The sequence below is a fragment of the Carcharhinus amblyrhynchos genome, unplaced genomic scaffold (assembly GCF_965287045.1).
Source record: "Carcharhinus amblyrhynchos unplaced genomic scaffold, sCarAmb.v2.hapA scaffold_609, whole genome shotgun sequence".
Taxonomy (NCBI): domain Eukaryota; kingdom Metazoa; phylum Chordata; class Chondrichthyes; order Carcharhiniformes; family Carcharhinidae; genus Carcharhinus; species Carcharhinus amblyrhynchos.
The window spans coordinates 40,001-57,028 of NW_027650349.1; the positions used below are offsets into that span (position 1 = coordinate 40,001).

At 54.1% G+C, this 17,028-nt stretch overlaps 1 protein-coding gene across 1 annotated transcript in view; it reads right to left on the minus strand.

Annotated features, from left to right (window-relative positions):
• Positions 1-14,620, minus strand: part of dcst2 (DC-STAMP domain containing 2) — a 28,351-nt gene extending 13,731 nt beyond the window's left edge. The window contains exons 1-8 of the mRNA XM_080184203.1: positions 14,122-14,620; positions 12,902-13,072; positions 11,460-11,561; positions 9,945-10,139; positions 7,786-7,851; positions 5,677-5,890; positions 3,156-3,313; positions 1,817-1,981 (exon numbers count right to left, since the gene is read on the minus strand). Of these exons, the coding sequence (XP_080040329.1) occupies positions 1,817-1,981; positions 3,156-3,313; positions 5,677-5,890; positions 7,786-7,851; positions 9,945-10,139; positions 11,460-11,561; positions 12,902-13,072; positions 14,122-14,620 (1,570 nt within the window). The remainder of the gene's footprint in view (positions 1-1,816; positions 1,982-3,155; positions 3,314-5,676; positions 5,891-7,785; positions 7,852-9,944; positions 10,140-11,459; positions 11,562-12,901; positions 13,073-14,121) is intronic.
• Between the last annotated feature and the right edge of the window lie 2,408 nt (positions 14,621-17,028).

Genomic DNA, 17,028 nt, shown 5'->3' on the forward strand with positions numbered 1-17,028 from the left:
ACAGCCCGCTCTGTAACTGACCGGTACTAACACCGCCCGCTCTGTAACTGACCGGTACACACACAGCCCGCTCTGTAACTGACCGGTACACACACAGCCCGCTCTGTAACTGACCGGTACACACACAGCCCGCTCTGTAACTGACCGGTACACACACAGCCCGCTCTGTAACTGACCCGTACACACACAGCCCGCTCTGTAACTGACCGGTACTAACACCGCCCGCTCTGTAACTGACCGGTACTAACACTGCCCACTCTGTAACTGACCGGTACACACACAGCCCGCTCTGTAACTGACCGGTACTAACACCGCCCGCTCTGTAACTGACCGGTACTAACACCGCCCGCACTGTAACTGACTGGTACACACACAGCCCGCTCTGTAACTGACCGGTACTAACACAGCCCGCTCTGTAACTGACCGGTACACACACAGCCCGCTCTGTAACTGACCGGTACACACACAGCCCGCTCTGTAACTGACCGGTACTAACACCGCCCGCACTGTAACTGACTGGTACACACACAGCCCGCTCTGTAACTGACCGGTACTAACACAGCCCGCTCTGTAACTGACCGGTACACACACAGCCCGCTCTGTAACTGACCGGTACACACACAGCCCGCTCTGTAACTGACCGGTACACACACAGCCCGCTCTGTAACTGACCGGTACACACACAGCCCGCTCTGTAACTGACCGGTACACACACAGCCCGCTCTGTAACTGACCGGTACACACACAGCCCGCTCTGTAACTGACCGGTACACACACAGCCTGCTCTGTAACTGACCGGTACACACACAGCCCGCTCTGTAACTGACCGGTACACACACAGCCCGCTCTGTAACTGACCGGTACACACACAGCCCGCTCTGTAACTGACCGGTACTAACACCGCCCGCTCTGTAACTGACCGGTACACACACAGCCCGCTCTGTAACTGACCGGTACACACACAGCCCGCTCTGTAACTGACCAGTACACACACAGCCCGCTCTGTAACTGACCGGTACACACACAGCCCGCTCTGTAACTGACCGGTACACACACAGCCCGCTCTGTAACTGACCGGTACACACACAGCCCGCTCTGTAACTGACCGGTACTAACACCGCCCGCTCTGTAACTGACCGGTACTAACACCGCCCGCACTGTAACTGACTGGTACACACACAGCCCGCTCTGTAACTGACCGGTACACACACAGCCCGCTCTGTAACTGACCGGTACTAACACCGCCCGCTCTGTAACTGACCGGTACACACACCGCCCGCTCTGTAACTGACCGGTACACACACCGCCCGCTCTGTAACTGACCGGTACACACACAGCCCGCTCTGTAACTGACCGGTACACACACAGCCCGCTCTGTAACTGACCGGTACACACACAGCCCGCTCTGTAACTGACCGGTACACACACAGCCCGCTCTGTAACTGACCGGTACTAACACCGCCTGCACTGTAACTGACCGGTACTAACACCGCCCGCACTGTAACTGACCGGTACACACACAGCCCGCTCTGTAACTGACCGGTACACACACAGCCCGCTCTGTAACTGACTGGTACACACACAGCCCGCTCTGTAACTGACCAGTACACACACTAACACAGCACTCTGTCAGCTGACATTGTAACTCAAACTATATCACATTAGCCTTACCCACTCCCACGGTGGGGGTAGTGGGGGGAGATTGTGGGACTCGCTCCCACGGGGGGAGTGGGGGGAGAATGTGGGACTCGCTCCCACGGGTGGGGAGGGGAATGTGGGAACCTTGTGTTAAGGAGTGCGTGGGAATCGAACTCACAGCGTGCAACGATCTCCACTTGCAGGTGGTAACTGACCATGTCGAGCACCCAGAAGACGGTGTAATCCAGAAGGATGATGATTACCACCGAGAGAGACTGTCGCAAAACCGTGGTGAACCCGATGATGTACTTCTGTTTCTCGGACGCAGTCATGTAGTAAGACCCTTGCAAACAAGAGAGAACTGCAAAGAATTATATCCTTGGCGTATCCCCGCGTTCCGAGCACTGTTTGACATAACACAGAGACGCAAAGCGGGGGAAACAAAGGAATTCCCAGCACCACGGAAATCCCCATGGTGAAGGAGGAGGCCACTCAGCCCATCAAATCTGTACCGGTTCTTTGACAGAGCGTCTTACCCAGGCCCTACCCCTGTGCTCCCATTCACCTAACCTGTACATCTTTGGACACTAAGGGACAATTTAGCACGGCCAATCCACCCTAACCTACACATCTTTGGACACTAAGGGACAATTTAGCATGGCCAATCCACCCTAACCTGCACATCTTTGGACACTAAGGGACAATTTAGCATGGCCAATCCACCCTAACCTGTACATCTTTGGACACTAAGGGACAATTTAGCATGGCCAATCCACCCTAACCTGCACATCTTTGGACACTAAGGGACAATTTAGCACGGCCAATCCACCCTAACCTACACATCTTTGGACACTAAGGGACAATTTAGCATGGCCAATCCACCCTAACCTGTACATCTTTGGACACTAAGGGACAATTTAGCATGGCCAATCCACCCTAACCTGCACATCTTTGGACACTAAGGGACAATTTAGCACGGCCAATCCACCCTAACCTGCACATCTTTGGACACTAAGGGACAATTTAGCATGGCCAATCCACCCTAACCTGTACATCTTTGGACACTAAGGGACAATTTAGCATGGCCAATCCACCCTAACCTGCACATCTTTGGACACTAAGGGACAATTTAGCACGGCCAATCCACCCTAACCTGCACATCTTTGGACACTAAGGGACAATTTAGCATGGCCAATCCACCCTAACCTGCACATCTTTGGACACTAAGGGACAATTTAGCATGGCCAATCCACCCTAACCTACACATCTTTGGACACTAAGGGACAATTTAGCACGGCCAATCCACCCTAACCTGCACATCTTTGGACACTAAGGGACAATTTAGCACGGCCAATCCACCCTAACCTACACATCTTTGGACACTAAGTTGGGGAGAGTTGGAAGATTGAGAATCCCCCGTTTACACTCTGTGGATGTGACTCAGTGTGGGGAACACTGATGTATCTGATGATGGAGGGGCAGTGTGTGTGTGTGTGTGGACGCAAGGCCCAACTCACAAGGTCTTATGTACTTGCAAGCTTCCGAGAATCTCAACGGCAAAATGGTGCTCTTCCCAATCCTGGCTCGCATGATGTCAATCTCCAGGAACTGGTTGGTAATGTAACAATTGTCGTAATCATCTCGAAAGAGGTACTGTTTCCGGTACAGGAGGGCTCTGAGAGGAAGGGACAACAGCCAGGTTAAAGCGTAAAGCTCCCTCTACACTGTCCCCCCATCAAACACTCCCAGGACAGGTACAGCACGGGGTTCGATACAGAGTAAAGCTCCCTCTACACTGTCCCCCCCCATCAAACACTCCCAGGACAGGTACAGCACGGGGTTAGATACAGAGTAAAGCTCCCTCTACACTGTCCCCCATCAAACACTCCCAGGACAGGTACAGCACAGGGTTAGATACAGAGTAAAGCTCCCTCTACACTGTCCCCCATCAAACACTCCCAGGACAGGTACAGCACGGGGTTAGATACAGAGTAAAGCTTCCTCTACACTGTCCCCCCATCAAACACTCCCAGGACAGGTACAGCACGGGGTTAGATACAGAGTAAAGCTCCCTCTACACTGTCCCCCCATCAAACACTCCCAGGACAGGCACAGCACGGGGTTAGATACAGAGTAAAGCTCCCTCTACACTGTCCCCCCCCATCCCAGGACAGGTACAGCACGGGGTTAGATACAGAGTAAAGCTCCCTCTACACTGTCCCCCCATCAAACACTCCCAGGACAGGTACAGCACGGGGTTAGATACAGAGTAAAGCTCCCTCTACACTGTCCCCCCATCAAACACTCCCAGGACAGGTACAGCACGGGGTTAGATACAGAGTAAAGCTCCCTCTACACTGTCCCCCCATCAAACACTCCCAGGACAGGCACAGCACGGGGTTAGATACAGAGTAAAGCTCCCTCTACACTGTCCCCCCCCATCCCAGGACAGGTACAGCACGGGGTTAGATACAGAGTAAAGCTCCCTCTACACTGTCCCCCCATCAAACACTCCCAGGACAGGTACAGCACGGGGTTAGATACAGAGTAAAGCTCCCTCTACACTGTCCCCCCATCAAACACTCCCAGGACAGGTACAGCACGGGGTTAGATACAGAGTAAAGCTCCCTCTACACTGTCCCCCCATCAAACACTCCCAGGACAGGTACAGCACGGGGTTAGATACAGAGTAAAGCTCCCTCTACACTGTCCCCCATCAAACACTCCCAGGACAGGTACAGCACGGGGTTAGATACAGAGTAAAGCTCCCTCTACACTGTCCCCCCATCAAACACTCCCAGGACAGGTACAGCACGGGGTTAGATACAGAGTAAAGCTCCCTCTACACTGTCCCCCCATCAAACACTCCCAGGACAGGCACAGCACGGGGTTAGATACAGAGTAAAGCTCCCTCTACACTGTCCCCCCCCATCCCAGGACAGGTACAGCACGGGGTTAGATACAGAGTAAAGCTCCCTCTACACTGTCCCCCCATCAAACACTCCCAGGACAGGTACAGCACGGGGTTAGATACAGAGTAAAGCTCCCTCTACACTGTCCCCCCATCAAACACTCCCAGGACAGGTACAGCACGGGGTTAGATACAGAGTAAACTCCCTCTACACTGTCCCTCATCAAACACTCCCAGGACAGGTACAGCACGGGGTTAGATACAGAGTAAACTCCCTCTACACTGTCCCCCCCCATCCCAGGACAGGTACAGCACGGGGTTAGATACAGAGTAAAGCTCCCTCTACACTGTCCCCCCATCAAACACTCCCAGGACAGGTACAGCACGGGGTTAGATACAGAGTAAACTCCCTCTACACTGTCCCCCCATCAAACACTCCCAGGACAGGTACAGCACGGGGTTAGATACAGAGTAAAACTCCCTCGACACTGTCTCCCCATCAAACACTCCCAGGACAGGTACAGCACGGGGTTAGATACAGAGTAAAGCTCCCTCTACACTGTCCCCCCATCAAACACTCCCAGGACAGGTACAGCACGGGGTTAGATACAGAGTAAAGCTCCCTCTACACTGTACCCCTCATCAAACACTCCCAGGACAGGTACAGCACGGGGTTAGATACAGAGTAAAGCTCCCTCTACACTGTCCCCCCATCAAACACTCCCAGGACAGGGACAGCACGGGGTTAGATACAGAGTAAAGCTCCCTCTACACTGTCCCCCCATCAAACACTCCCAGGACAGGTACAGCACGGGGTTAGATACAGAGTAAAGCTCCCTCTACACTGTCCCCCATCAAACACTCCCAGGACAGGTACAGCACGGGGTTAGATACAGAGTAAAGCTCCCTCTACACTGTCCCCCCCATCAAACACTCCCAGGACAGGTACAGCACGGGGTTAGATACAGAGTAAAGCTCCCTCTACACTGTCCCCCCATCAAACACTCCCAGGACAGGTACAGCACGGGGTTAGATACAGAGTAAAGCTCCCTCTACACTGTCCCCCCATCAAACACTCCCAGGACAGGTACAGCACGGGGTTAGGTACTGAGCGATCTGGGACTCACTGGATGTAGAGGTAAATCATCATCAGTGTTGTGATGTATCCCAGGAGACCCATTCCCTCGTAGACTCCCCCCAGTCGCTGTCTAATCTCCTCCATGATGTCCAGTGCCACATGGGACAGGCTCTTGGATTGGTTGGCGTAGATGTGGAAATGATGTTGGATCGAAATGTTGAATTTAAACTCATTCGTCACCTTGTCGAGTGCTTCAGAAATGGCTGTGAGAGAGACAGAGAGAGAGAGAGACAGAAAAACAGAGAGAGAGAGGCGGAGAGAGAGTGATAGAGAGAGACAGAGAGCGAGTGAGAGAGAGACAGAGTGAGACAGAGAGAGAGGGAGATGGAGAGAGAGACAGAGAGAGAGACAGACAGAGAGAGACAGAGAGAGAGACAGAGAGAGGGAAAGACAGAGAGAGAGAGGCAGAGAGAGAGTGATAGAGAGAGACAGAGAGCGAGTGAGAGAGAGACAGAGTGAGACAGAGAGAGAGAGAGACAGAGAGAGAGGGAGATGGAGAGAGAGACAGAGAGAGAGACAGAGACAGAGAGAGAGACAGAAAAACAGAGAGAGAGAGGCGGAGAGAGAGCGATAGAGAGAGACAGAGAGCGAGTGAGAGAGAGACAGAGTGAGACAGAGAGAGAGAGAGACAGAGAGAGAGGGAGATGGAGAGAGAGACAGAGAGAGAGACAGACAGAGAGAGACAGAGACAGAGAGAGAGACAGAGAGATAGACAGAGAGAGATAGACAGAGAGAGAGAGACAGAAAAACAGAGAGAGAGAGGCGGAGAGAGAGTGATAGAGAGAGACAGAGAGTGGGTGAGAGAGAGACAGAGTGAGACAGAGAGAGAGAGAGGGAGATGGAGAGAGAGACAGAGAGAGAGACAGACAGAGAGAGACAGAGACAGAGAGACAGAGAGAGAGACAGAGAGATAGACAGAGAGATAGACAGAGAGAGACAGAGAGAGGGAAAGAGAGAGGGAGAGACAGAGAGAGGGAGAGTGAGAGAGACAGAGAGAGAGACAGAGAGAGAGGGAAAGACAGGGGAAAGACAGATAGAGAGGCAGAGAGAGAAAGGGAGAGAGAGACAGAGAGATAGAAAGAGAGACAGAGAGAGAGGGAAAGACAGGGGAAAGACAGATAGAGAGGCAGAGAGAGAAAGGGAGAGAGAGAGAGATAGAGAGAGAGTGAGTGAGAGGGAGAGACAGGGAGACAGATAGAGAGAGAGGGAAAGACAGGGGGAGAGGCAGAGAGAGAGAGAGAAAGAGGGAGACAATATAGAAAGAAGGAGAGATGGGGAAGAGACAGTGAGCGAGTGACGGGGGGGTAGAGAGAGAGAGATGGAGGGAGTGAGAATGAGAGAGAGGGAGTGAGAAAAAGGGGAAAGAGTGAGGGAGAGAGAAAGAGAGAATGAGAAGGAGAGAGGGAAATGGGAGAGAGTGGGGAGAGAGAAACAGAGAGAGTGGGAGAGAAAGAAGGAGACAGAAGGCAGAGAGAAAGAGAGAGGGAGAAACAGGAGGGCGAGGGAAAGAAGGAGGAGGAGAGGGAAGGAGAGGAAGGGATGGGGAGAGAGGGAGAGACGGGGAAAAGGAGAGTGAGGTAGGGATTAATGTGGAGGCATCCTCTTTCTCTGCCAAAGATCTCACGGCCGGGAGTGGGAGAGGGGGGGGTGGGGAAGGAGCTGTGTTTGGGAGGGAGTTCCCCTGGGGGCCCTGGGACCAACAGGGATCAAGTGGGCAGAGTCCCAGGTGACCAGAGGTGTCCAGACATCTGAGCCCAATTCTGGGCCAACGTTCACCGACCCCCTGCCCACCAGGAACCAAACGCAGGCGCCAAGACCCCCCCCCGACACGGGAGCAGCAAGAGTCCATTCGGCCCATCTGCTCCGTCCTTCCCGAGGGGTCCCCCCCTCCCCCGCAGGATTGAAGATCGCTGCGGGATCTTGCTGTGCGCAGTCTGCCCGGCCGCCCTTCCCCGCCTCAGCAGCGGTTGTCGGAGGTGGGAGGAGTGGGGGGGGGCGGTGGGGTGTGGAATGCAAGGCTTCTCTCCGCGCGAGGCAGCCCCTCGCGGGGAAGGGCGGCTGGAGGGTGTGATGGAGGACGGAACAAGATGGCACTCACGTTCTCCGACTCGCTTAGACAGCTGTTCTTTGATGTACGTCGGGATCAGACAGAACCATTGGATCACTGCGGACGAGACAGGGAGAAATTTAGCGAGTTGGTGGGGGAGGCGGGGGGGGCGGTGGGAGTCTCAATCGACCGGGAAGCCGGCTGCTGATGTTCCGGGGCGCAATTGCACCTGCGCGCCCATCTCCCATTGCACTCACTGTTTGGACATAAAATACTGGGAGATCTGTCACTCCCTTTACCCCGCCCCATGGATATTGTCCCCCCCCCCCCCCCCGCCACAACCGATCGCACCTCCCCCCAGCACTCCCCAAACGCCACTCCGAACATCGCTCCCCTGATCACAGCCCTGGCTGATTGTCCCCACCCCCCCCACCCCCCCCCATTCGCTGCCCCAAATATTACCCACCCTGACCACTTCCCCCACCCCCACAAACATGGCCCCGCCCCCAAGCATCACCCTGACTGTTTTCCCCCCACACCCCTGATCGCTTCCCAGCTTGTCAACCTCCCCACCTCCTCCTATGGAGTTCCGCCTCTGCACCAACCCCTCCCATCTACAGTGCAGAAGGAGGCCATTCAGCCCATCAAGTCAGCACTGACCCACAATCCCACACAGGCCCTCTCCCCATAACTCCAAGCATTTACCCTAGCTAATCCCCCTGACACAAAGGGGCAATTTGGCATGGCCAATACACCGAACCTACACATCTTTGGACACTAAGGGACAATTTAGCATGGCCAATCCACCCTAACCTACACATCTTTGGACATTAAGGGACAATTTAGCATGGCCAATCCACCCTAACCTACACATCTTTGGACACTAAGGGACAATTTAGCATGGCCAATCCACCTAACCTACACATCTTTGGACACTAAGGGACAATTTAGCATGGCCAATCCACCTAACCCACACATCTTTGGACATTAAGGGACAATTTAGCATGGCCAATCCACCCTAACCTACACATCTTTGGACACTAAGGGGCAATTTAGCATGGCCAATCCACCCTAACCTACACATCTTTGGACACTAAGGGACAATTTAGCATGGCCAATCCACCTAACCCACACATCTTTGGACGCTAAGGGACAATTTAGCATGGCCAATCCACCTAACCCACACATCTTTGGACGCTAAGGGACAATTTAGCATGGCCAATCCACCTAACCCACACATCTTTGGACACTAAGGGACAATTTAGCATGGCAAATCCACCCTAACCTACGCATCTTTGGACACTAAGGGACAATTTAGCATGGCCAATCCACTCTAACCTACACATCTTTGGACACTAAGGGACAATTTAGCATGGCCAATCCACTCTAACCTACACATCTTTGGACACTAAGGGACAATTTAGCACGGCCAATCCACCCTAACCTACACATCTTTGGACACTAAGGGACAATTTAGCATGGCCAATCCACCCTAACCTACACATCTTTGGACACTAAGGGACAATTTAGCATGGCCAATCCACCCTAACCTACACATCTTTGGACACTAAGGGATAATTTAGCATGGCCAATCCACCCTAACCTACACATCTTTGGACACTAAGGGACAATTTAGCATGGCCAATCCACCCTAACCTACACATCTTTGGACACTAAGGGACAATTTAGCATGGCCAATCCACCCTAACCTACACATCTCCAAAGATGTGCAGGTTAGGGGGATTGGCCATGCTGAATTGCCCCTTAGTGTCAGGGGGATTAGTAGGGTAAGCATGTGGGATTACGGGAATAGGGCCTGGGTGGGATAGTGGTCAGTACAGGCTCAATGGGCTGAATGGCCTCCTTCTGTACTGTAAGGATTCTATGATTCTATGATCGTAGACCACTAAGGGACAATTTAGTATGGCCAATCCATCTTTGGAGCGTGGGAGGAAACCGGAGCACCCGGAGGAAACCCAGGCAGACACGGGGAGAATGTGCAATCGAACCCACGTCCCTGGCGCCGTGGGGCAGCAGCGCTAACCCCGCTGTGCCACCGTGTCACCCTCCCTGTATCCGTTGCTTGGGGAGGCCAACGTTCTCTCACTGTCGAGGAAGCATCGCCCCCCCCCGATCAATAATTGCCCCTCGGAGTCCGAGTGTTGCTGGCGCCAGCCTCGACCCCCCGACCCCGATCAGTCGACACTCACCATTGGCCAGGCCGCAGAGGGGCTTGACGACGTTGACAATGTAGCAGAGAAAGCCAAAGATGCTGAGGAGGGAGCGGCACTTCTCGATGGCGTCGTCAAACACCTTGATGCACTTCCTGTAGGGTTCACCCAGCTCCTGGTTGCACATCACCCCAATGTTGGACATCCAACGCATCACGTTACGCAGGATTCGCACTGCAGGCAACCGGCAGAAAGGTTAATCAGACCCCCTCCTCCCTTTTCCCAATGGCCGCCGCACGCCCGGGACACCCCCTCAGTCAGACCCACAGCGCCACCAGCTGGAGGGGAGGCGTAACTACAGCGTGACATGTTGACATCATAACTTTCCGTGATGAGAGAGGACTCGGAATTCCCAATGGAAAAAGAATGATGCCATAGAATTCCCGCAGAGCAGGAGGAGGCCCATTGAGAATGCATCTGCAATAGTCCCACCCTATCCCCGTAACTCTACACATTAACCCCCTTGACATGAAGCAACAATTTAGCATGGCCAATCCCCCTAATCTGCACATCTGTGGACACTAAGGGGCAATTTAGCATGTAGAGGGAGCTTTACTCTGTATCTAACCCCGTGCTGTACCTGTCCTGGGAGTGTTTGATGGGGGACAGTGTAGAGGGAGCTTTACTCTGTATCTAACCCCGTGCTGTACCTGTCCTGGGAGTGTTTGATGGGGGACAGTGTAGAGGGAGCTTTACTCTGTATCTAACCCCGTGCTGTACCTGTCCTGGGAGTGTTTGATGGGGGGACAGTGTAGAGGAAGCTTTACTCTGTATCTAACCCCGTGCTGTACCTGTCCTGGGAGTGTTTGATGGGGGGACAGTGTAGAGGGAGCTTTACTCTGTATCTAACCCCGTGCTGTACCTGTCCTGGGAGTGTTTGATGGGGGGGACAGTGTAGAGGGAGCTTTACTCTGTATCTAACCCCGTGCTGTACACGTCCTGGGAGTGTTTGATGGGGGGGACAGTGTAGAGGGAGCTTTACTCTGTATCTAACCCCGTGCTGTACACGTCCTGGGAGTGTTTGATGGGGGGGACAGTGTAGAGGGAGCTTTACTCTGTATCTAACCCCGTGCTGTACCTGTCCTGGGAGTGTTTGATGGGGGGACAGTGTAGAGGGAGCTTTACTCTGTATCTAACCCCGTGCTGTACCTGTCCTGGGAGTATTTGATGGGGGGGACAGTGTAGAGGGAGCTTTACTCTGTATCTAACCCCGTGCTGTACCTGTCCTGGGAGTGTTTGATGGGGGGACAGTGTAGAGGGAGCTTTACTCTGTATCTAACCCCGTGCTGTACCTGTCCTGGGAGTGTTTGATGGGGGGGACAGTGTAGAGGGAGCTTTACTCTGTATCTAACCCCGTGCTGTACCTGTCCTGGGAGTGTTTGATGGGGGGGACAGTGTAGAGGGAGCTTTACTCTGTATCTAACCCCGTGCTGTACCTGTCCTGGGAGTGTCGGGGTCTCTGGCACCCTGTGGTGGGATCTTTCTGTGCCGTACCTATATGTTTGATCGAATTCTTCATCGCGATGAAGAACTTCCGCACCCGATCTCCGACAGCTTTTGCCTTCACAGCGATGGCTTTGATCTTGCTCAGAGCGGCTTGGGTAGGTGAGAGAGAGAGAGAGAGAGAGGCTGATTCCTTGGAGGCGATCGAACCGGAATAATGTCTTGCGTTCCGGGACGGATTCCCCGGATTCCCGATCTCAATCGCTCCCTCGGTTATCCGGCAGCTTGTCCCAAAGGGCAGCCATCAGTCATCAATCCCGGATTCCCGGCTGGGGTATCCCAACTTTTCCCATAAACATCGGCAAGGAGCGTCAGAGGGGACTTTATCAGAGAGAGTCTGACCCCGAGGCGCACACGGGGAGAGAGCCGGGACAGGTCACCGACAGCTCGGTCACAGAGAACGGGCTAAAGGAACATCTTAGAGACAGAGACAGAGAGGGAGAGAGGGAGAGAGGGAGAGAGAGAGACAGAGACAGTGACAGAGAGACAGAGAGAAAGACAGACAGAGACAGTGGCAGAGAGACAGAGAGAAAGACAGACAGAGACAGAGAGGGAGAGACACAGAGGGAGAGAGAAAAAGAGAGAGGGGGAGAGACAGAGAGAAAGACGGAGAGACAGAAGGAGAGAGAGAGACAGAGAGATTGAGACCGAGAAAGAGAGACTGAGAGAGGCAGAGAGAGGGGTTTGGGGGGGGGGGGGGGGGAGCGAGTTTAGGGAGGGAATTCCAGATCTTAGGGCCCCCCCCCCCCCAAGCAGCTGAAGGCACGGCCCCCAATGGCGGAGCGATGGGAATCGGGGGATGCTCGAGAGGCCGGAATTGGAGGAACGCAGAGATCTGGGAGGGGGTGTAGGGGCTGGAGGAGGGTTACAGAGATAGGGAGGGGGTGTAGGGGGCTGGAGGGGGTTACAGAGATAGGGAGGGGGGTGTAGGGGGCTGGAGGGGGTTACAGAGATAGGGAGGGGGGTGTAGGGGGGCTGGAGGAGGTTACAGAGATAGGGAGGGGGTGTAGGGGGCTGGAGGAGGTTACAGAGATAGGGAGGGGGGTGTAGGGGGCTGGAGGAGGGTTACAGAGATAGGGAGGGGGTGTAGGGGGCTGGAGGGGGTTACAGAGATAGGGACGGGGGTGTAGGGGGCTGGAGGGGGTTACAGAGATAGGGAGGGGGGTGTAGGGGGCTGGAGGAGGTTACAGAGATAGGGAGGGGGTGTAGGGGGCTGGAGGGGGTTACAGAGATAGGGAGGGGGGTGTAGGGGGCTGGAGGAGGTTACAGAGATAGGGAGGGGGTTACAGAGATAGGGAGGGGGTGTAGGGGGCTAGAGGAGTTGGTGGAGAATGTGGGACTTGTTCCCACGGTTGCGGGGGGTGGTGAAGGTGTATCTCTCTCTCTCTCTCTCTCTCTCTCTCTCTCTCCCCCCGCCCCCCCCCAATTCTTACTGATCAGTGGCTCCTTGGCTTTCTGCATGAGTTCCCTTGTTTGGTTCAGGGCCACTTCCGCTCCGCAGGCAATCGACTCGGACGCCCGGTTGAAGTTTGTTAGAATGTTCTGGAGGGGTCCTTCAATGACCAGACCAAAGGCCAACACCATGAGGAAAGCTTTCCCCTGCTCTGTGGGGAGAGACAACACACAATATCTTTCATTTCATTCACTCTTGGGGCAGGGCTGGCGCTAGCTGGGCCACTGTTTATTGCCCCTCCCTCGGTGCCCAATGCTATTCAGCGCCAACCACGGCGGCGCAGTGGGGTCGGCACCGCTGCCTCACGGCGCCAGGGGCCCGGGTTCGATTCCCGGCCTCGGGTCACTGTCTGTGCAGAGACTGCACGGTCTCCCCGTGTCTGCGTGGGTTTCCCTCGGGTGCTCCAGTTTCCTCCCACAGTCCGAAAGATGTGTAGGTTAGGGTGGATTGGCCGTGCTAAATTGCCCCTTAGTGTCCAAAGATGTGTAGGTTAGGGTGGATTGGCCATGCTAAATTGCCCCTTAGTGTCCAAAGATGTGTAGGTTAGGGTGGATTGGCCATGCTAAATTGCCCCTTAGTGTCCAAAGATGTGCAGGTTAGGGTGGATTGGCCATGCTAAATTGACCCTTAGTGTCCAAAGATGTGTAGGTTAGGGTGGATTGGCCATGCTAAATTGCCCCCTTAGTGTCCAAAGATGTACAGGTTAGAGATGGCATGTTGGCACAGTAATTGTCAGTTGATAGTGGGGGGGGGAATTCAGTTTTTGGTCAATGGTAACCCCCAGGATGTTGATAGTGGGGGGGGGGGATTCATTGATGGTCAATGGTAACCCCCAGGATGTTGATAGTGGTGGGGGGGGGTGGATTCAGTGATGGTCAATGGTAACCCCCAGGATGTTGATAGTGGGGGGGGGGGATTCAGTGATGGTCAATGGTAACCCCCAGGATGTTGATAGTGGGGGGGGGATTCAGTGATGGTCAATGGTAACCCCCAGGATGTTGATAGTGGGGGGGATTGAGTGATGGTCAATGGTAACCCCCAGGATGTTGATAGTTGGGGGGGGGATTCAGTGATGGTCAACGGTAACCCCTAGGATGTTGAGAGTTGGGGGGGATTGGTACGTTCTGGGCCTTGATGTTGAGGTGGAAGGGTGTGGGAGGATAATGGGATTTGGTGGGGAGCCCATCCCGGGATACTCACTGGAGAAGATGTGAGGGAACATGAGGAAGATGTTGACACGGATCTTGGCAGAGAGCCCCATGCCCAGTCCCATCAGTATGGCGAGCGTGATGGTGGACACCAGACAGTACCAGAGGTTGTACTCTTGCACGAAGAGGACAAAGATTGCATAGACGCTGGTGAAGAAGAGACCAAAGACCAGGCCCCCAAAGCTCCGGAGGCATTCCTTGAAGACATTGTCCTCCTCGATCCTGGCCTCCCGCTGGACCTTGGAGTCCGACCCCAGCAGCTCGTCCACCCGCTTCCAGCACTGCAGCTCGGGGCAACATGGGCAACAGGCCTCAAAGCAGAGCTGGGCCCTCCGGCGTTGGTAGACGGTGAAGCGGGCCTTCCTAGGGCGGCCAGTGACGATGTAGATCCACTTGAGGATCAGGCTCCGGGTCCTTTCCTTCCAGGGTTCTGTCTGCTCCTGATTTAGCTTCTTCCAGACGGCGCGGAGGATACGGTCACGTCTGGGCATGCCCGGGCATCAGTGGATGTCAACCGCCGGGCGTCGAGTTGGCATGGATCTGTCTCGTGGCCTCACTTTGGGGCCCTCTCCTGGCGGGACTCTGTAAAGAAAGCCAGGCAAAACTGAGAAGACAAAATGCAACACTATCACTGAATCCCCCCCCCACTATCAACATCCTGGGGGTTACCATTGATCGTCACTGAATCCCCCCCATTATTTACAGAGTAAAGCTTCCTCTGCACTGTCCCCCCATCAAACACTCCCAGGACAGGTACAGCACGGGGTTAGATACAGAGTAAAGCTCCCTCTACACTGTCTCCCCCCATCAAACACTCCCAGGACAGGTACAGCACGGGGTTAGATACAGAGTAAAGCTCCCTCTACACTGTCCCCCCATCAAACACTCCCAGGACAGGTACAGCACGGGGTTAGATACAGAGTAAAGCTCCCTCTACACTGTCCCCCCATCAAACACTCCCCAGGACAGGTACAGCACGGGGTTAGATACAGAGTAAAGCTCCCTCTACACTGTCCCCCCCATCAAACACTCCCAGGACAGGTACAGCACGGGGTTAGATACAGAGTAAAGCTCCCTCTACACTGTCCCCCCCATCAAACACTCCCAGGACAGGTACAGCACGGGGTTAGATACAGAGTAAAGCTCCCTCTACACTGTCCCCCATCAAACACTCCCAGGACAGGTACAGCACGGGGTTAGATACAGAGTAAAGCTCCCTCTACACTGTCCCCCCATCAAACACTCCCAGGACAGGTACAGCACGGGGTTAGATACAGAGTAAAGCTCCCTCTACACTGTCCCCATCAAACACTCCCAGGACAGGTACAGCACGGGGTTAGATACAGAGTAAAGCTCCCTCTACACTGTCCCCCCCATCAAACACTCCCAGGACAGGTACAGCACGGGGTTAGATACAGAGTAAAGCTCCCTCTACACTGTCCCCCATCAAACACTCCCAGGACAGGTACAGCACGGGGTTAGATACAGAGTAAAGCTCCCTCTACACTGTCTCCCCCCATCAAACACTCCCAGGACAGGTACAGCACGGGGTTAGATACAGAGTAAAGCTCCCTCTACACTGTCCCCCCATCAAACACTCCCAGGACAGGTACAGCACGGGGTTAGATACAGAGTAAAGCTCCCTCTACACTGTCCCCCCATCAAACACTCCCAGGACAGGTACAGCACGGGGTTAGATACAGAGTAAAGCTCCCTCTACACTGTCCCCTCCATCAAACACTCCCAGGACAGGTACAGCACGGGGTTAGATACAGAGTAAAGCTCCCTCTACACTGTCCCCCCATCAAACACTCCCAGGACAGGTACAGCACGGGGTTAGATACAGAGTAAAGCTCCCTCTACACTGTCCCCCCCATCAAACACTCCCAGGACAGGTACAGCACGGGGTTAGATACAGAGTAAAGCTCCCTCTACACTGTCCCCCCATCAAACACTCCCAGGACAGGTACAGCACGGGGTTAGATACAGAGTAAAGCTCCCTCTACACTGTCCCCCATCAAACATTCCCAGGACAGGTACAGCACGGGGTTAGATACAGAGTAAAGCTCCCTCTACACTGTCCCCCCATCAAACACTCCCAGGACAGGTACAGCACGGGGTTAGATACAGAGTAAAGCTCCCTCTACACTGTCCCCCATCAAACACCCCCAGGACAGGTACAGCACGGGGTTAGATACAGAGTAAAGCTCCCTCTACACTGTCCCCCCCATCAAACACTCCCAGGACAGGTACAGCACGGGGTTAGATACAGAGTAAAGCTCCCTCTACACTGTCCCCCCATCAAACACTCCCAGGACAGGTACAGCACGGGGTTAGATACAGAGTAAAGCTCCCTCTACACTGTCCCCCCCCATCAAACACTCCCAGGACAGGTACAGCACGGGGTTAGATACAGAGTAAAGCTCCCTCTACACTGTCCCCCCATCAAACACTCCCAGGACAGGTACAGCACGGGGTTAGATACAGAGTAAAGCTCCCTCTACACTGTCCCCCATCAAACATTCCCAGGACAGGTACAGCACGGGGTTAGATACAGAGTAAAGCTCCCTCTACACTGTCCCCCCATCAAACACTCCCAGGACAGGTACAGCACGGGGTTAGATACAGAGTAATTTTTACTCTTTCCCCCTCTCTCTCACTCACCTTCACTCTGTCAGTCACTCTCTCACTCTCTCTCTCACACACACACTCTCTCTCCCTCACTCACTGACTCAGTCACTTACTCACTCACTCTTTGACTCAGTCACTCACACTCTCAATCACTTACTCAATCTCTCACTTCTCTCACTCACTCTTTCATTTGCTCTTTCACTCACTCACTCACTCTTTCACTCACTCACTCACTCTTTCACTCACTCACTCATTCACTTGCTCACTC